The sequence below is a fragment of the Ambystoma mexicanum genome, chromosome 5q (genome assembly GCF_040938575.1).
Source record: "Ambystoma mexicanum isolate Mex_15411 chromosome 5q, UKY_AmexF1_1, whole genome shotgun sequence".
Lineage (NCBI taxonomy): Eukaryota > Metazoa > Chordata > Amphibia > Caudata > Ambystomatidae > Ambystoma > Ambystoma mexicanum.
This window is the reverse complement of record NC_090933.1, coordinates 360390338-360410341: the sequence shown is the minus strand read 5'-3', so window position 1 is coordinate 360410341 and position 20004 is coordinate 360390338. Positions and strand designations below refer to the sequence as shown.

The 20004-nt window shown below is 47.2% G+C and overlaps 1 protein-coding gene across 2 annotated transcripts in view; it reads right to left on the bottom strand.

Moving 5' to 3' along the window:
- Positions 1 to 4704: 4704 nt before the first annotated feature.
- The window catches only part of MYOM1 (myomesin 1), a 526093-nt gene continuing 510793 nt past the window's right edge, over positions 4705 to 20004 (bottom strand). For both annotated transcript variants that reach the window (XM_069620852.1, XM_069620853.1), the window contains exons 31-38: positions 19066 to 19153; positions 16465 to 16503; positions 16269 to 16374; positions 15172 to 15335; positions 11153 to 11189; positions 8939 to 8961; positions 8458 to 8513; positions 4705 to 5547 (exon numbers count right to left, since the gene is read on the bottom strand). In XM_069620852.1, coding sequence (XP_069476953.1) covers positions 5248 to 5547; positions 8458 to 8513; positions 8939 to 8961; positions 11153 to 11189; positions 15172 to 15335; positions 16269 to 16374; positions 16465 to 16503; positions 19066 to 19153 — 813 coding nt within the window. In that variant the 3' untranslated portion in view covers positions 4705 to 5247. The remainder of the gene's footprint in view (positions 5548 to 8457; positions 8514 to 8938; positions 8962 to 11152; positions 11190 to 15171; positions 15336 to 16268; positions 16375 to 16464; positions 16504 to 19065; positions 19154 to 20004) is intronic.

Below are 20004 nucleotides of genomic sequence, written 5' to 3'. Positions count from 1 at the left end.
CAGAGACTCTGTGAAGCATTGCTCTTTCCCACTGAGCTCCTGTCACGAGAGGAGGTGCAGTGCCATGGAAAGTGTGCACTGGAGTGTGAGTGCGTGTAGAGACTCTGTGAAGCATTGCTCTTTCCCACTGAGATCCTATCACGCGTGCAGAGACTCTGCGAAGCATTGCTCTTTCCCACTGAGCTCCTGTCACGAGAGGATGTGCAGTGCCATGGAAAGTGTGCGCTGGAGTGTGAGTGCGTGCGGAGACTCTGTGAAGCGTTGCTCTTTCCCACTGAGCTCCTGTCACGAGAGGATGTGCAGTGCCATGGAAAGTGTGCGCTGGAGTGTGAGTGCGTGCGGAGACTCTGTGAAGCATTGCTCTTTCCCAATGGACTCCTGTCACGAGAGGATGTGCAGTGCCATGGAAAGTGTGTGCTGGAGTGTGAGTGCGTGTAGAGACTCTGTGAAGCATTGCTCTTTCCCACTGAGATCCTGTCACGAGAGGAGGTGCAGTGCCATGGAGTGTGCGCTGGAGTGTGAGTGCGTGCGGAGACTCTGTAATGCATTGCTCTTTCCCACTGAGCTCCTGTCACGAGAGGAGGTGCAGTGCCATGGAAAGTGTGTGCTGGAGTGTGAGTTCGTGTAGAGACTCTGTGAAGCATTGCTCTTTCCCACTGAGATCCTGTCACGCGTGCAGAGACTCTGCGAAGTATTGCTCTTTCCCACTGAGCTCCTGTCACGAGAGGAGGTGCAGTGCCATGGAAAGTGTGCGCTGGAGTGTGAGTGCGTGTAGAGACTCTGTGAAGCATTGCTCTTTCCCACTGAGATCCTGTCACGAGAGGAGGTGCAGTGCCATGGAGTGTGCGCTGGAGTGTGAGTGCGTGCGGAGACTCTGTAATGCATTGCTCTTTCCCACTGAGATCCTGTCACGCGTGCAGAGACTCTGTGAAGCATTGCTCTTTCCCACTGAGCTCCTGTCACGAGAGGAGGTGCAGTGCCATGGAAAGTGTGCGCTGGAGTGTGAGTGCGTGCAGAGACTCTGTGAAGCATTGCTCTTTCCCACTGAGCTCCTGTCACGAGAGGAGGTGCAGTGCTATGGAAAGTGTGCGCTGGAGTGTGAGTGCGTGCAGAGACTCTGTGAAGCGTTGCTCTTTCCCACTGAGCTCCTGTCACGAGAGGAGGTGCAGTGCCATGGAAAGTGTGCGCTGGAGTGTGAGTGCGTGCAGAGACTCTGTGAAGCATTGCTCTTTCCCACTGAGCTCCTGTCACGAGAGGAGGTGCAGTGCCATGGAAAGTGTGCGCTGGAGTGTGAGTGCGTGTAGAGACTCTGTGAAGCATTGCTCTTTCCCACTGAGATCCTGTCACGCGTGCAGAGACTCTGCGAAGCATTGCTCTTTCCCACTGAGCTCCTGTCACGAGAGGAGGTGCAGTGCCATGGAAAGTGTGCGCTGGAGTGGGAGTGCGTGCGGAGACTCTGTGAAGCATTGCTCTCTCCCAATGGGCTCCTGTCACGAGAGGATGTGTAGTGCCATGGAAAGTGCATGGTGGATTGTGAGTGCGTGCAGAGACTCTGTGAAGCATTGCTCTTTCCCACTGAGCTCCTGTCACGAGAGGATGTGCAGTGCCATGGAAAGTGTGCGCTGGAGTGTGAGTGCGTGCAGAGACTCTGTGAAGCGTTGCTCTTTCCCACTGAGCTCCTGTCAGGAGAGGATGTGCAGTGCCAGGGAAAGTGTGCGCTGGAGTGTGAGTGCATGCGGAGACTCTGTGAAGCGTTGCTCTTTCCCACTGAGCTCCTGTCACGAGAGGATGTGCAGTGCCATGGAAAGTGTGCGCTGGAGTGTGAGTGCGTGTGGAGACTCTGTGAAGCGTTGCTCTTTCCCACTGAGCTCCTGTCACGAGAGGATGTGCAATGCCATGGAAAGTGTGCGCTGGAGTGTGAGTGCGTGCAGAGACTCTGTGAAGCGTTGCTCTTTCCCACTGAGCTCCTGTCACTAGAGGATGTGCAGTGCCAGGGAAAGTGTGCGCTGGAGTGTGAGTGCGTGCAGAGACTCTGAAGCGTTGCTCTTTCCCACTGAGCTCCTGTCACGAGAGGATGTGCAGTGCCATGGAAAGTGTGCGCTGGAGTGTGAGTGCGTGCGGAGACTCTGTAATGCATTGCTCTTTCCGAATAGGCTCCTGTCAGGAGAGGATGTGTAGTGCCACGGAAAGTGCATGGTGGATTGTGAGTGCGCGCAGAGACTCTATAACGCATTTCTCTTTTCCAATGGGCCGCTGTCATGAGAGGATCTGCAGTGCCATGGAAAGTGTGCGCTGGAGTGTGGTGCAGTGCCATGGAAAGTGCGTACTGGAGTGTGGTGCAGTGCCATGGAAAGTGTGTGCTGGAGTGTTAGTGAGTGCGTGTAGAGACTCTGTGAAGCATTGGTCTTTCCCACTGGGCTTCTGTCACGAGAGGCTGTGCAGTGCCATGGAGAGTGTGCACTGGAGTGTGGTGTAGTGCCATGGAGAGTGTGTGCTGGAGTGTGGTGCAGTGCCATGGAGAGTGTGCGCTGGAGTGTGGTGCAGTGCCATGCAGAGTGTGCGCTGGAGTGTGGTGCAGTGCCATGGAGAGTGTGCGCTGGAGTGTGGTGCAGTGCCATGGAGAGTGTGTGCTGGAGTGTGGTGCAGTGCCATGGAGAGTGTGCGCTGGAGTGTGGCGCAGTACCATGGAGAGTGTGCGCTGGAGTGTGGTGCAGTGCCATGGAGAGTGTGTGCTGGAGTGTGGTGCAGTGCCATGGAGAGTGTGCGCTGGAGTGTGGCGCAGTGCCATGCAGAGTGTGCGCTGGAGTGTGGTGCAGTGCCATGGAGAGTGTGGCTGTGCGTGTAGGTGACTGCACATGAGTGTCGGAATGAGAAGTTTCAGGATGGTGTGGAGTGTGTTAGATGAACTGTCTTGGAGTGTTGGTATTGTTAAAGCTCTTTCGTCTAACTTAATATATGCATGGTTTCAACTGTAACCGCATCTAGGTTATGACATCACTCAGGGCTTGCGCTTCGAAATACTGAAGCTAACAAGTGGACAATGGACAGCCCCACAGCACCCCTTAATGTGCGGGTGGAAACTCTCGATAAGGGATTTCCTGGAGGTGGTACAGTGTTTTTGTGGTGAATATATCTTTTCTACTGAAAAATATATGCATATAACATAAACCAAGTACCAGCGGTGCCCATTTTTAGCATGCATTTTTTTGTATCATTATAAAGTCCTGCTAATTAAAAACGAAACAAGTAGCATTTTGCAAACTTTGAGGCGGGCGACTGTGAGCGGTGTGCCATTAGGCAACCAGCCCTCATGAAGAAGCAGGAGCCGGCTGCATGCCTGGCCCAGGCTGCAAAGTCCCTGGCTGCACCTCATGTACTGAGGAATAAAAACTCTCATCCTACAGCCGGAGGCACATTTTGGGTTGTATACGGTTTGGCCATGGCACAATTGTTGGCAGCTGTATTGTCTGTTGTCAATTCGGCCGCGAAGCCAATTTTGCTGCAGCCAGATCCATCTAAACTCAAACTCTCCACCCAACCACATGCACCCCTCTACCCACCCCCTACGTACCTTTTTGCCGTCCGCTTTGTTTCTGACCCTGCGGTCTTGGATGCGTCCCTCCTACGCAGGTCGGATCCAACGCAGCAGGGTCCACTTTTCTTTCCTTTTTTTTGTCCCCGTCCTCCGCCTCCAGGTCTCCGGAAGCAGGGGACACCCCAGCTAGCCCCAAAGGCCATCACTACCGAACATGGGGGTCGGGGGACTCCCTCGCACGCCATGTTTGGTATTGATTAGCCAAATTGGTCGTTTCCAAACGATCAAACGGTACTGGCCGAATTCGGCGAGATTTACTATACGGTCAATTGGAAACTACCAATTTCGGTAATACCCACATTTTGTACTCCTTTTCAGGGAGTAAATAAATATTAAACAACAGTGCTTATGCAATCCAGAAGCAGTGCTGCAGAATGGAACGAGTCAGCAAGCAGTGGTCAGGATTGATCACTGTCTGTTGCGCGCTTTCACTTTCCCCAAATTGGAGTTGATGTGAATTAAAGTTGATGTGAATTAAAGTTGCCTGTGGGGCCAGACAGTGGCAGCACACGCCCTTTATAAATTAGGGATGTGCTAATATGGTCCTGATCCACCAGCACAACCCACCCCTTTACAGCACAAAAGGCTGCTTTAAATGATTGCTCTGCTATAGCTCAGGATGCGCTTGTGCAAATATGCTTCATGAATCACCGACAAGGTACATTTGTGCAAAAGGCAACAGCACAGACACTGTGTGCACTGGTCTAGTTGCTTTTGATGTATTTGCCCTGTGTGTTCAATTCATCACTGTGTTTGTGCACCATCCTGTATTCTGTTGTTGTTGTAAAGTGTTTCTTCAGCTGCAAGTGTAGGCTTCAGAGGAACAAAGATGTACAAAGACAAATATTGGTAAACATATCTGCGGGCACCTACCTGCATTATGACAATAGTTTACCCATCAATTGTAGGATGTTACCGCTGACCGTGAAACATGAAGTCCTACATTCAGAATGCCATGGTGGCTGCAGCGGTAGCTCGTTGCGTCTCCTTCGTGCAGCCATTAACAACCAAGAGGAAATTAGGCCATTGACTGGTGAAGGTGGGGTTAATAGGTGGTGTGCCACAAGACAAGGAAGGGCAGTGATAAATAAAGACACAATGAAACAAGGTGGAGGAAGAGAGATAGAAATGTGCGCTGTTTATTAGTCAAGAGTGAGCAGCGTCATGCGTTGTCATTGCGTTGTGCCAGGTGCCGCACGCTTGCCTGTGAAGTATCAATGCAGCGCAACGAGCACGTGGCCAGCCTCCTCGCTTTCCGTCCCCACCATGCTAATCTACAGTACAGTGAAACTTAGCTCCAGAAACATTATCAACATTTGTCGAGGTTTACACGGTCGCTCGGGCAGCATTGCGTCCCACCACACTTCACCCTCCACAAACAATGATCTTCCCGCCTGTGTGTTATACGTGAGCATTCGCTGTGATGTGATTAACCAACAAGTCAAAGAGTGCGGCCATGAACAGGACACAGGTCTGTGAAACAATGGTAGAACAGGTGGGTTGTGATCTTCTTGTGTGGGAAGACTGGCTTGCACAGACCTGGCTGAAGGTGGTGGAAGGGTTACAGGAGGCCTCAATTTCTAAGCCACAAACAGTGCACTCACAAACATAACAGGACACATGTTTCTCGCAGCCTTCCTCTAATGCAAAGTTCATTTCTTCTTTTCTGCTTCTTGTGACTGCTCAGGCTGAGCCTCTTCCTCCTCCTCCCCCTCCTCGGGGTTGAAGACACTTACGGTGAAATCTCCTGTCTCGGTGCCGTACTTGTTCTTAACCCGGATGGAGTATTTGCCTGAGTCGGTGGTGCTGACGGCGGTTATGGTGAAGCTGGCGTACTTTCCCGCCTCGAACTTCACGATGCAGTGCGCGTCCTCGTTCAGCGTCCTTTCGTTCTTCATCCAGGTGACCTCTGGCACAGGATCGCCCCAGATGTTACAGGTGAGATTAAGTGCCTGTAGAAATACATCAAAAAGAGTAACCATTATAATATGTTTTGCACCTTGCCATCTGTCGAGACTATATCTTCTTTGAATAGTCCAAGCCTCAGCGAAATGCGGCGCAGACAAGCCAATTACCATAACATGTCATTGACCACATTGGATGGAGAATTCATCCCAAATATTGCTACTCAATTGCTGGATGACCGAGCACAACCAAATCACCCAAATCAAGGATCTACCTTTAACCTACCCACTGAAAGGAATCTCCAAGGTATTTAAGTTCTTACTCTATATATAGTCATACCGAGGTCCCTCTCCATAATTATTGTAAGATGGACAGTAATTAGCGTGCAATCTCTGTGAGTGTACTGTGCCCTAAAAACTACCGCAGGTTTCATATTGCTGAAGTAATTATGAATGTCTTTCCTTCACTCTATGAACTCATGCACTCCGCCCACTAAGCCATCGCCTCACATGTTGTGCCCCTTAAAAATGTAGCCCCCAAGAGTAAGAGGTACCATAAGAGATGCAACAGTTCCATGGACACCTGTGCTTCAGAGTACGCTGCGAAACCCAGACATTCCATTGGGGGAGCAGAATACGTAAGGGGCATTGTGGCTCTACTCTTTGAACTAAGGACTCTTCGGAAATGCATTGATATATTATTAAGGTGGCTGCAGTCAGTCACCCAGACAAGCCACTGTTCTTAGAACAATGGAAAATGGATTCCGAATTAAAAACAAAATGGCCTCCCACAAAGATAGTAAAAAAGAAGAAACAGTAAAACTCGCCATTAATAACACAGCAAAGTAGAGAGGAACAAAAAATACTTTGCTAGATAATCCTCAAAGGAATGCGAGTCAATAATGAGGAAAACGAGGACATTATAGGAGGATATTGTTGAAAGAGTGAAAGGCTCATCTGGCTCTCGCCAATGGGATTCTCCGTTCTGATATCTAACTCAATTACTTAGAGACCCTGGCCGTTCCGTTCTTGTCTTACGCCTCCAAGAAACCAGATTCTGGAATTGCTCAAATCATTCATGTCAAGTTGATAGCAGCTCAATACAACAACCACATTTGTAATCCCCTGTGTAGACCATGACATCTGAAGCCCCATAAGTTCATTTACTACTGCTGGCCGAAATGATACACAACCTTGTGATACATGTCCTTGAAACACTTGTGTATGGCCGCGATATAAATAAAATGTCATATGATGTAAGTATGGCGATGATACACGGCACCTTGTTTGCGTGCCTTACTAGGGTGTGTGTACTTTTTTTAGGCCACCCCAATCCTGCAAGCAACGCCCCCAAATTAGGGGATTTCTTACCCCATGTAAAGCCAGGGTTATAGTCCAAGATAATTTACTAAAATACTCAGAGAGAAGAGTAAGGGCTGGAGTGGAAATATATTTCGCACAATTCTGATTTCCACGAATGCATAAACAAACCGACGTTCACACACAGACATGCACGCATGCACACACACACACGCGTGCACGCTGAGATTTCCCCCACTGCTTTCTATGTGTAAGCTAATAGGCTCACGGTATCGGGGTTCTGGAACCTCTCTCCCTCATTCTTTGATTCCCAAGAAGCTGTGATTATTACATAGGTAAATAACTCTGAAATGTAGGTGTGAGAAGATCCTATAAGATGAGGGTATATGCGCTCCTACCCAACCAGTCTCGGGGGGGCCTTTCCCATCTTCCACAGTTGTTTGCTTGTTTTAAATACACTAATCTATTGATAGGTGCTAATAACGACTTCAAATGGGAAATCAATCTGGAAGAAAGCATGGTTATAAACCGGGGAGGGGGGATTAAATGCACAGTAAATAAATAAATAAATACGTATATAAAACATGCAGAGTGAGATCACAGAAGTGGCGTCTATAGAACAGCCCCAGTAATTGGAATAAGTTAATTGTTTTCAACCTCCTCGATTGATCTTAATCTGCAGTCCTCACTCATCTGGCCTCGGTATCCTGAGCATCTCTACAAATTCAAAAAAGTAAGGGCCAAAAGGGTGCAGGGCGGTGCAGGGCAAAAGTGGGAAAGATATACGAAAGCGGAGCGGGAGCTGAGGGCAAGACTTTACTCGCCCTGGAAAGGATTTCCAGTCTGTATTGAGTAAGAGGAAAGCACTACAAGGCACTGCTGTCCCTGGTCAGGGTGCATTATAAATGGCCAAGCGGTTCATGAGGAATTTGGGTCTGGGTGATGAAGGTTTGATCCTAGTGAAAAGATGGGTAAATATGCTATTGTACAAATGGGAAAATATCTAATACGCTCAATGATACCAAACAGTGGTAGAAGTGTATCAAAAAAGTAGCAGAGCTGTGACCCTGGCAGGGGACAGAATAGGCAGCAAGGAAGACACGTGCAACCCGGGTGGCAACCATGCTGGGTGACAGCCAATTGAGTCGAAACAGATCTAATTTTAACTGGAACTGCTATTGGGCCTTAAAGTGGAGAAGTGTGAAACAAGTAGTGGATCTGTTAACAGTAAATAATAAAGGGAGTGGAACGCCACTCACGACCGTTCCCGCTCACTTCCACCACTGAATAGACAATATGCACAGCTAGTGTGAGCGGGGAATGAAGGGATCCCACAATGCGGCGGATAAGGGCAGTGCGCGGTTCAAGGGAGAGGAGGTGGAGCTGAAGGCCCTTTTCAAATGCTACGATCAGAGTTATGTGTTGATGTTGGTTGGGAGGGAGTTCCAGTGGTGCCGGACTGCGAAGACGAAGGAGCAGGGCACCAGAGCCCGTGGTGGAGATTGCTTGGTGGCGCAAGGGGGACTAGACCCATAGACCGATCTAAAGGCAAGTAGAAGAACTCTGAGGGAACAGCGCAGCCTCATGAGGCCAAACACAGAGTTGAGTGTCTTTAAAGGCCCAATCAGCCCTCCGTACCTTGCCCTCCTGAATAGTGACGACATCTGGCAGACCTCCAATGACACGGGCCCGATCTGAAACAAACAAAAAAGTTTACTTTCTCACACTCCTATTTTTATTAGTTTAGAAAGCACTACAAATAGCAGCTCCTAAATAATTTCACACGTTGGTACAGTAGACTACCAGGATGAGTGAAGTACCTACTTGGGTGGGGTGGTGCAGACTAGGTCCCTGTCACACGTTTTTACAAATACAACGAGAGAACGAGAATACTTTAAAAAAAAGATAATGAAAGGGTTTGTTCAGGGAAGACACAATGGTGAAAGATGAGGAGAGTAAAACAAAAAAAAGTCCCTGTGAAAATGGGCCAGGGAGGGCAACAGAGTGGACTCAAGAGGGAACATGGAAGAGCATGGCATTCATCACATGATGACGAGAGAACATGGACAGACCGGTCCTGCGACCCTGTGTCAAGCAGAGGGGAAGTTGCGTGACTTACTTCTCTCAGCGATGGCAGCTTGCCTGTAATTGGGGAAACACAAACAAGAAGGTCAGCAAAATGACACGGGCACTTCCATCTGTTGATCATGGCAAAAGTGGATCGCTTCGCAACCAAGCAACTGCGCCTGTTTGCGCGCCAGACCACAAGTGCATTCATCCTGCATGGTGTGGTGATGCAAAACCACTGGATCCCTTGAGAGATCCCCAAACTCTTTATCCCTGAGAAAACGCATTGCCTGGGATGCTCCGAAGCAAAGGCAGGAAGACGATGCTCTCAGCCACGGGGCTGCTCACTCGTGTGGCTGGGAGGCAGCGGCTCTTGCTTTTCATTAAATAGGGTGGCTTCATTAGATCTGGAAAAGAGAGCGGGCATTTGTCTAAGGAGGAAAAGGATAGGAGAGGACAAAAAAATGCATGTACTGTGGGGGAATGGGGAACTGTCCATGGTGATCGCAGACCGCTTCTCAGTCGTCTAGTTCCAGGACACAGCAGGTGGCAAACACTGTTCAGGCGGTGGTACCTCACCTTAATCTAAATGTATCCTTGTCAGTTCAGAGGGAAGAGAAGGGGAATGGACCAGTTGCAAGTGATTCAGGTGCCACAGGAACTTTCATAGATTGGAAGTTCATAGATTGGTAGTTAAGGGCATGGGAATTCCAGTTGTAGGCAAGGAATGGGTGGAACAGGTAAGGGCAGTGGATGGGTCCCAATTAACCTCAGGTCCAACTACCCATGAGACCGTTCCTGTTATGATGAGCATTCAAGGGGGTCATTGGGAGGAAATTGTGTTTGAAATTATTGATACTCCTCTTTTGAAAGTAATTCTGAGTATGCCTTGGTTGACCTTTCATAACCCTAGGATTGACTGGGGAAGATTTTTGTAGAGAGTTTTGTTTCAAGGAGAGATCAGCGTCTGGTCCATCTTGCATTTCCTCTGATATGGTGGCAGGTGTATTGGAGCTTTGGTCAGTAGAACATTCGGTTACATGTCTTTATACTGAAATATTTGATTTGAATGAACATATCTCAAATACTTTATAACGAATGGGGATCCCCCTTAAAACCTTATTTCCTGACCCCTAAAAACCCACCCCAACCGTTTCCACAAAATATTTAAGCGTTTAACCCACCCCTAAATGCATTCACTATAAAATGTTTTGTTATAAAAGTTTCGACATCTAATCATTCAATATAAAATATTTCGATATAAAGACTGTAACCAACAGGATTTTTGTTCCCTTGTCACATCAGTCCAACTCATTTCTGTTTTGGCGTTACTTTTGCCTTTCTCACATGGTAGGTCTTTTTCGTTCTTGTCCAGGCAGAAATACACACATTGACCACGACAAGCCACCCCATTTAATGAAAAGCAAAAGCAGCGGCCTCCCATCCACACGAGGGTTACATGTCAAATCATCATGACTCACAATAACGTGGCCCTAAATATTGTTTCCCCTTTTTTTGTTGCTGCCCTTTCGTTTTTATCCACTTTCCCCCCATTCCTTTTCCTGTTCCAACTTCTCCCCATCCGTTTCCCCCCAGCAGTATGGTTTCTTACCCAAACGATATTTAGTTCCGCTGTATTTTTGGCAGCCAGTCCCCTACATTGCCCATTGCCTCCCGCCCTCAGATGTTCTTGCTCCCGAAATAAATGCAATGGGGCACAATCTGCTTCAAGGGCAGTTATTACCACCATGGGCCAATCCCACCTCGTAAAAGGGTAATGGCAAATCAGCATTGGAGTAGGGCAGAAAAGCAAATGTAAGCTACGCTTAAAATTAAACGGAAACACTTTCCATCGTTTTCAAGCCAAAATGTGGTCACCATTTTTGCAAACAAATGGTAGCAAAGTACTGTAGTAAGAAATAGTTAATTTGGAAAAAAAGAATCGTGATGGATGTTGCCTTAGGAAATTTTGAGTATTTGGATTTTACTCACTGGCGTTCGCTTATCCTAATAAATGAAGTAGGGGCTGGATGAATGGATGGATGAATGAATTAATATATTATGCACAACGAAAAATATAGGCCTTTTACATGCTGTTGAAGTTGAGGATCTTCGTGGGGAACCAGGCTAATCGGTATACTTGCTGATGTCATTATGAGTTCAACATTGAACAAGAGCAATGTGTAGGCTTTGTAGATTGACTACAGGCCTGATGTTAAATATATAATATAAAGTGACAGCACCAAAGGGTTCTTCTTATACTTACTTCAGCCTCTGGAATTCAGCAAAGGCGTCATCGAATGCTGTAAGAAAATGAGAAATGAAGTTCAATATTGTCTCATAAGAAAGGCGATGAGTTTAAAACTAAGCTTTGCAATTAAATGCTTCCAACAGATTCTGCGGGCCTTGCATACCGGCACGACCCTGATCCGGGATTCCTGGGTCTCGCTCCGAAAACAGTGAGGGATAGACCAAAGTGGGGAGCCACTTCCTTATGCTTTAGGGCGACTGTCTCTGGGAATTTCTGGCACCCACGGGAACGAGCAGAGTTCCCGGGGGACTTTACCTACTGTGGGTGGGAGGTCGGAGGGTCTCCCCTCAAGGGAGGGGAACGGGTGCACATGGAGCACTTCTGCCCAGCAAGACTTCCACCATTCAGGGCTCGGGATGTAATATAAAGGCTTCTGAACGGAAGGCGATACACATAAGGAGTAATACCGGGAGTGGTTTCTAAGCATGGGAAAGGGATTCAAACCTGTGTTGCGCTGCGTTGTCTTGCTTCCAAGACAAATGCATTGCCCCTGAGCACAATGTTCTCCAGTTACGACCCTCTCTCTCCTCTGTATCGACTTCCCCCTCCTCCCTTGATTTCTTCTCCTCGCTCCTGTTCTCAGACTCTTCTCTTTCTCCCCGTTCACAAACTCAGCAGACACTTCTGCCTCCCTTAATCAGGCCCATCCTACCTTCTCCCCCAAAGACCTTCTCCCTTCTGCTCTAGTTCCTATAATCTTTCCGTGCAGGATCTGCTGCACTCTTAAAACCCTCTCTTTTTACACAGCCACTTTCCCTATCGCTTTCAAACATGCTGCTATTATCCCAATTCTCAGAAAACGTCTCTTGATCCTTCTCTCGCCTCTACCTCTCTTTTCCATATTCTTTCAACATTTTCTGAAAGAGTGGTTTATTTGCAAGTTTCAGATTTTCTTCACCATCACTCACTACTTCCTTTTCATCAACCAAGCTTCCGTCCAATGCACTCAACAGAAACAGCATTACTCTGTAACGCCTTACTCTCTGCACGCCATCTTACACAATCTTTGATTCTTGTTCTTCTTGATCTTTCTCTGGCTTTTGATACTGTAGATCACCCCTCTCTCTTAACTGCACTCTCTTCGTGGGATTTCTCTGCCACTGTCTTATCCTGGTTTTCTGCAATCGTTCAGCTCCACTTCCTCTACAACTCTGTGTCCCTCAGGGCTCAGTTCCTGGACCACTTCCCTCTTTATACTTCCCATCTCTCAGCCATTATTGCAAAATTAGATTTCTCGTTTCACTTCCATGCAGCAAATTCTCAAATTTTGCTTTTATTTTCCAAATTCTCTGACAATCTTCATTCTTCTCATTCTACCTGTCTACCAGATATTCAACAATGGATGCACTCATGTTACTTGTACTTAGATCCGTCTAAACAGGAGTTATTTTCTTTCCATCTTCCTCCCTCCCCCCATTTTTCCTTCACCGCCCACCTTGCTTTTTCTGACACTGCACGCAATCTTGGTGTGATCTTCGACTCCTCCCTTACCTTTTCTGCTCACATATCCACCATCTCTCATAGCTGCCATTTCCCCACTATTTACCATTTGCAAAGTCCGACTGGTTCTTTCCATCTCTGCCACTAAATTCTTGTCTCGGCCCTTGCATTTTCTCGTCTCGTTTTTCGCTCTTCCCTCTTGATTGGCCTCCCAGCATATTGTCTGGCCCATCTCTGCTCTATCTACAACCATTTGATCCATGTCATTCTGTCTCTTCCCTCCCGATCCTCAATCTCTTCTGCTCTGCATTCTCTATCCTGGTTTTCCATTGAATCGCGGCTCCTCTTTTGCATTCTTTGCCTGTATGCTCTTGCTCTACCTTTTCTATCCTCACTCATCGCCTTCTACTCCCTGCCTCATTCTCTTCGATTCCAAACTCTCATCTCATTACTGTATCCAAACCAAAGTGCACCCAATCCCACTTCTGCCCCTGTGCCCTCCTTACTCCTAAGCACTGGAACTCCCTCCCTCTCTCTATCCGTTCCTCATCGTTCCTTCCCCTCTTTCATTCCCATCTAAAATCTTAACTCATTTCCTCTCAGCTTAGATGTAATTTACTCGCTATACTGTGACCGTATCAATTGTTATTATATCCTTTTATGTTATTGTACAGCACTTTGGCCTAAGCACTTTATAAATAAACTAAAGTGTGCGCCCTGGTGCCTGTGGACTATGGCGTGTTAGAAATACATAAAATAAATAAACAAAGGGTTTAGATGTTGTTGAAGTCTGCTAAAGAGCAGGTATGGAACCTCTTGAGAAGGCTACTGCAAAGGTGTACACACACGCTGATGGCTACATACACACTTCAGATGTGCCAACACGGCAATCTGGGATGGTTGCGCTTGACAGAGCGCCAGCACTGACAGATCTGCAGGTGCGTAACATCGGGCTTGCAGTGCACTCACTAAATGGCTTGGGAGACAACTGTCCCCAAGGACTGTATTCCCCCCAAGCAATAAGCAGCGGATTCAGGGGAGGTGCACCCTAAATGTCGAGTGTAACCACTGACCGGGGCACTCTGGAGAAGGGGACAAAGTGGCCCTAATTACACAGTTCACAAGTGTTTTTAAACGGTCTGTTTCGAAACAGCCACCAACTGTACTACATGAGCCCGAGTAACAGCCAGGGCAGCCCAGGTTAAAAAAGAAATCTGCCCAGCGATTTCTTTGGAGGTACGCACTCTTTTTTGTAAGACTGACAGATTGTCTCGGGAGTATAGCTCAGGGGCAACGCATTCGTCTTGGAAGCAAGATGACGAGAAGCATCGCAGATTCGAGCCCCGGTCTGCCCTTAGAAACCTCTGGGTGTTAAGAGAGTTATAAATAACCCATTACAATTAATCAAGGTTTTAATGCTTGCTGGATTTATCAATATGCGAGGAGTGCTTAACAGTAGGGTCAGAGTTTAAAAGTCAATAACATAAAAAGGTGGGGCTTTTTCCAACGTGTCTAACTTGTGAAAAAAATAAAAATGGAGATTGGAAAAAAACCTCAAAAACAAAGGGTTAAACTGCACCAGGAGCCTGATTTCAACATCATCGCCATGCGCGTCAACTGGCCAATGGGTTCCCGGTTCCCAATTCCACAGTGCACAGTTTAAGAATCTCGCGAGATGGCAGCGGAAGGGGTGCACTTCACCTGCTTTGGTGTCCTCAGTTTAATTTAATCAGGTTGGTTTGATTTAATCTGACAATAAGTAAATATCAAAATGGTGCTGCTTAAGTTTACCTGCAATTTTACTGCATTTACGAGCCTTCATAGGCAAATATTACCAAAATACGTGGGCACTGATTTCAAAATTGTGCAGCAATAAATATTGTGGCCCACAACTATACATTTCGTATTCTCCCTGCTTAATTGCAATGGGCATGAGTAGCTGCATAACGTGCATAATGTAATTGCTGGTTCACTTGTTGGGTTCTCCTAATTGACAGCAGACTCTTGGACAGGGAATCGGCTCTTTTATATGATATGATAGGTTATTTATAACGCGCTTAACACCCAGAGGTTTCTAAGCACGGACCGGGGGATCGAACCTGTTTTTGCTCCGTGTCGTCTTGCTTCCCAGGTGAGCACGTTGCTGCTGAGCTATCCTCCCGAGCGCATGGTGTGTGCATCGTGCAGACCCTGGTGCTGTAGGCCTCGGATATCCGAAACTGACATTGATTTGTACTGACTAAATAAAATCAGTGGCAGGTGGGCAAAGAATACTAAATGATGTTCCTTTTCAGTGGCATTTTGGAAACTTTGCGGCACACTTTATAATAGCCAATGTTGTATATATACACTGGACGTTCTGTCTAGTGCTAGGGTGGGTATTGGGCTATGGGGAAGAAAGTGGGCACCCGAGGGCTCCTCTAGAAACATGAACATGTCTGAAAGCACAGACCTTTAGCGGAGAGCACTAGCGTTTGAAAGCAAGGGCTTGCCCCTGTGATCCTGCGTAAATACACATCGCCGTCACTCCTTACCTTGCCCAGAGAGGTCCACTGCCCGGCTGTGCGTGGTTTTGCCATCGAAGAGCTCCAGTGTGTACTTCCCCTTATCCTTGGGAGTTGGCTCGTTGATCTGGAGCCAGATCTGCTCCCCGGTGACGCCGCTCTTCATGTGGTCTGTGTACTTAATCTTGTCACTGCTGTAACATGAACAGAAATACATGTTGTTGTTTTTCAGATTTATATATGGTTTGGAATTATTTGCTAGTACACTTGTAACATATGGAGATGTTGCACAGTAGGAAGAGGTATCGGGACCTTAGGAGAAACCCCCTCCGTCCGTGTGGGTTCTGACTGCTTTTTACTTTACTCGCCAATGAGCGCGGGTCCTCACCTGTGATGACCTCCATCTTTTGGGAGTCACTCCCACTCCTAAAGGACAGCCTCTGCAAAGGCATTTTTTGCTCAATCTTGCTCCAGGCCAGAGTGCCTCAGATGGACTGGGAGCTGGGGAGAGCTCAATCTCTGGGTCACCTTCTCTACACCTACCATAAGGGACCACCAACGCCTAGCATATATGCACAGCTTGCTACAGGATAGTCTGCAATGCTTCCGGGACCTTATCTAATGGCACTCTGTAGCTTCTGGAGTGTCCCCCCACCCACACCTGATGATCAGGGTGGGCTGCTTCCAGTGTGTAGTAAAGATATTGATCTGGTTAATTGCGCCCCTAATCTTTTGTTGGGTTCCACTGAAGGCAGACAAGCCAGGAAATGGCATACGTATACCTGCGTCTCACCGATTTTCCTCCACTAAGTAAGACCGTCTACCGATATCCTGACAGATCTGGAATGACGAATATCCTCATGGCAACAACGTTTTGTCAAATGTTGACAAATGAAAGAAATGAAAAAGGTAAATTACCCTAAAGGGAGGGATGGAGGAGCAGCTTGTGGTCTAGGTCAAGGGCTAGACTTAGGGAAAGAGAAAAAGCCCTTCTGTCCAAGAGTTTCCCACTTGCCTTAACCACATGAACAGATTCCTTCTCGGAGCTAGTGCTAGTTTCGAAGCTCAGCAATTCACCCACTCCCCACAGAAGCCCTTTTACTTTTTCTGGCATAACGTCGACCTACTTGTGGGACCAGCTGACTTTCAAATCGTCGATGTAGTAAGTCACGAAAGAGTACAATCGGATTCCCTCTTCGTTGCTCTGGATTTTCAGTTCCGAAGCGGATTCCGCTAAAGTGGGGCAGAAAGTAGAGTTTAGACATGTTTGGAGCTCTCGTCAGGACACAAGTATTTGTTCAACTCGGGGGTGGGGGTACTTACCAATCTTTTTGCAGACAGCAGTCATCAGATCTGCAAAGGCTGTGGAGACAGAAAAAGGATCAGTGGCACATGTCGCGTAAACATCACGTGGTATCCCCTTTTGCTGCGCTCCTGCTCCCCCGTCTCAGGGACATCTGCCCCATATTGGATCTGCATCATCTCTGAAGTGACTTGTTTGCATGGGCTCTTACCAATCACAAATAAAGAAAATAATACATTGCTCCTTCCAAAGGATGAAACCCTAATATAGTAGTCCAATGCATTGCCTCCATTTTGCTCACGGTTCCATGTGATTATGTCACAGTGAAAAAGTCGGCAGGTAAGTGACATTTTTTCCTGACCTCTAAAATTCTTTGCCCAAATATTCTTGGAGGGATATAATTATATTTTATTAACTCGAATCCTAGAATATTTGGGGAAAGTGTTTGAATGTCTGGAGGGTGCATTTTTAGGGAAATGTCCACACCTGGCGGCCATTTTCACAGCGACATTATCACGGGATACGACTGCTCACTGCGTACAATTTCCATCACTTTATGGGTCCGTTTGTCTCTACTTCTGACCAAGTCCCAAACTCTGGCCCTAATGGATTTGGTGACCAAGTCCATATGTCAGTCTTTCCGTCACATTGCACGGCAGTCCGCTGTACTAAAAGTGTGTATCTGCTGCATCCCGGTTCTATGCTTTGCTGCCGCTGATTTTGATGCTTAATACACTACACATTACAGCTTTCACCCACAAAAGCTTGAGCTTAATTGTGCGTTATATGCAGCAGCTGCATCTTGTGTGGAACACTGTGCACAATGTTAACCGTGGTGAGACATAGACTATGGCCGTAGAGAACATCTGTAGACCGTTGCTTTCCTCACACTCTGCCTCACCACACCTGATGCCCCCCCCCCCTTAGTACCAAGATGCCTGCCGGGTGGACATTTGCCCTATACAAACACACCCACAAACACAAATGCAAACTGCATCGTGTTGCTGCCAAAGCTGCAGCTTGTTTCTGCACTTGATGCATCCAAGTCTTACACTAGCCTGTGTCTCAAGTAGCCAGAGCTCGTCCTGCATCGGTGGACGTCCTCTTTCCACACACGATGCAGCGTGCTTCTCCCTTTGCTTACTACCCAAGTCGGAGCTGCCTTTCTCTGTAGGAGCTTCAGTATTTCTCTGTGCCACCTTCATCCTAAATCTAGGTTTGGTTTGGTTCAACCTCCTTCTGAATAAGCCACAACTTGCCGGCTGACCAGTAGACAGACCCCTAAAATCTTCAACCAGTCCTGACATTTTAGACAACATACTGGGGCTTCTAGTTTTCTTCGTCAACAGCTTAGTGGCGTTGGGTCAATAGTCGATACTGACCGGCGGTGCAACACAGCTCATTGGACCACTTGCCAGCGATGACGACGGCTACCTGATTGTGCGCTACACCTCTGCCCAAGTCGCACATTGCGTCCTTAGTGCAAAGGAACAAAGTTGTCCACAACCTTAAGCGGCACGTCAGAACGTCACTGTAGACTACGTTGACATTTGGGTTGGACATGTACTGCAATGTAATGTTTATTTGTTTGCACATTAGACCATATGGATATCGGCTCAATAAACTTCCCCACGTATTACCAGAAAACTTCTTTTGAAATCTAATTTGTTTGAAACTGATTTACAGATGTTTCTCTCGATGTGACTTTGGTAAAGAGGCCTTGGCGTGGTGCGTTGCTCTGGCTGTAGCACCATTGTAGGTATTCCAGCAGAAAAGACCCTACTTCTTCGCCCCCCTCAACTTCAGCACACCTCACTTTTCAGAATGCACTTGTCAGCCGAGTGATGAGGGTACAGATAGTAAATGCAGTCCATATGCCCGTTCCCCTTGTAGACCTTCTTTAGTCCGCACGTAGCGCACGGGCAGAACAGTGCTTTCCCCGACATTAGGAGAAAAAACCGCAACAGCACAACCTAACCAAGTAGAAAATACACAAGGTGTTCCCACTTTGGAGACGGTTGAGATCTGAAGGGAGCCGCGGGGGCAGGGCATTTATACCACTACGTCCTAGTGGGGCGTGCGTGCGCGGCCCAAAACGGCGTAGATAGGACGGGAAAAGGCTTTATAAGCTTACCGAGGGTTCCCAGTCTGTCGACGGGGAGTATTCTAAGCATGTGAATCCATGAAAGATCCAATGCTGGAGAATGTGCTTTACTCTCAAGAGATGGCGTTTACTCATGAGGTAGCACTTGAGTCACTGAACAGAGGCGCACAGAAAGCCACAAGTAATGCACAGGTGTGCAGGTCGCCTTGATTATTGGAAGCCTAGTGGCCACATAAAGCAAAGTAATACAGCAGAAATGCAGCACGCATGCATATTGACACAACCAATTGAAACACATTGCTTACAATAACTTCTTGGATTGGCTAGCTCCACACCTGCAAATTTAAAAATGAACTTGAATGGCTGATCCTTGGCTAAGTTCACGAATCCATCAATTTTCTTTGGTGGATTCCTGCTCACAGCCTGGAACAGCCATAGCATGAATCAAGTGATTCTGAGCCGAAAGAGACCTGTTTCACCACAGAGGGCCCGGTGGGCTGCTGCATGCGCTCCTCACCTGCGTCCACTAGTTTCAGCACACTCTTGTCTTTCCCTCGGTCATCCTTCAGGATTACTTCATAAACACCAGTATCCTTCTTGGAAAACTGCAGTGATATAGTACAGAGACAGAGATAATTAGACAGCATGGCAGCTCAGCATTGTGCTAGGCTTTGGTTCGGCTCTACTTGAAATAGCGAAAAGAAAACACTGAGGCCCAAACAACGAATTTGTTCTGGTCGAATTCCCCCCAACCCCGAATTCCCCCCAACCCCTGCAAAAAAATGTTTTTTTCATTTTTTCTTTCTTTTTTAATTGCGGGGGAGACCTATCCCCCCCCCATTCTTTTTTTATACCCTTATCCAAACCCCTATCAATTTTTTTTAAAGGTACATACATTCTGCAAAAACTCGTTGTTTATCGCCCTAAGAGTTTTGGATTGTTTTTTTTGACACGATACCCTTTTGTTCATCAGAGCAGAAATTGTGCCAGGCAGAGGTTACCAATCAATACATGTTCAGCGATGCGGTAACAGTGGCGCTAACAGAACTATTGCCCCTTTCACCGCAACACCAAATTCCGACTTTGCACCTTGAAGTAAAGGATTTACCGCTGGTGATCCCGCCAGAGCAAGGGGCAGTACCAGTATTTTAGTATTTAGTATTTAGTATTTTATTTATTTCTATAGCGCACCAGGCCCAGGGGCAACCGGGCGCTTAACTTAGTTACAACAAGATGAAAGCATGACAAGGCAATGTGACAGAGTATTACAAGATTATTACAGGAAGATTTACAAAATTTACAAAATATACATTCAAATGAATAACGATAAGGCAGTGATTTACAGGATAGTTAATAAGGGATGCAGAGTAGGTCAGAGTGCAAGTAGGGCAGTAAGCTGGTGTTAGCAGTCTTGGGCGGATAGCCATGCTTTGGTAAGGTATTTGAATTTCAGGAA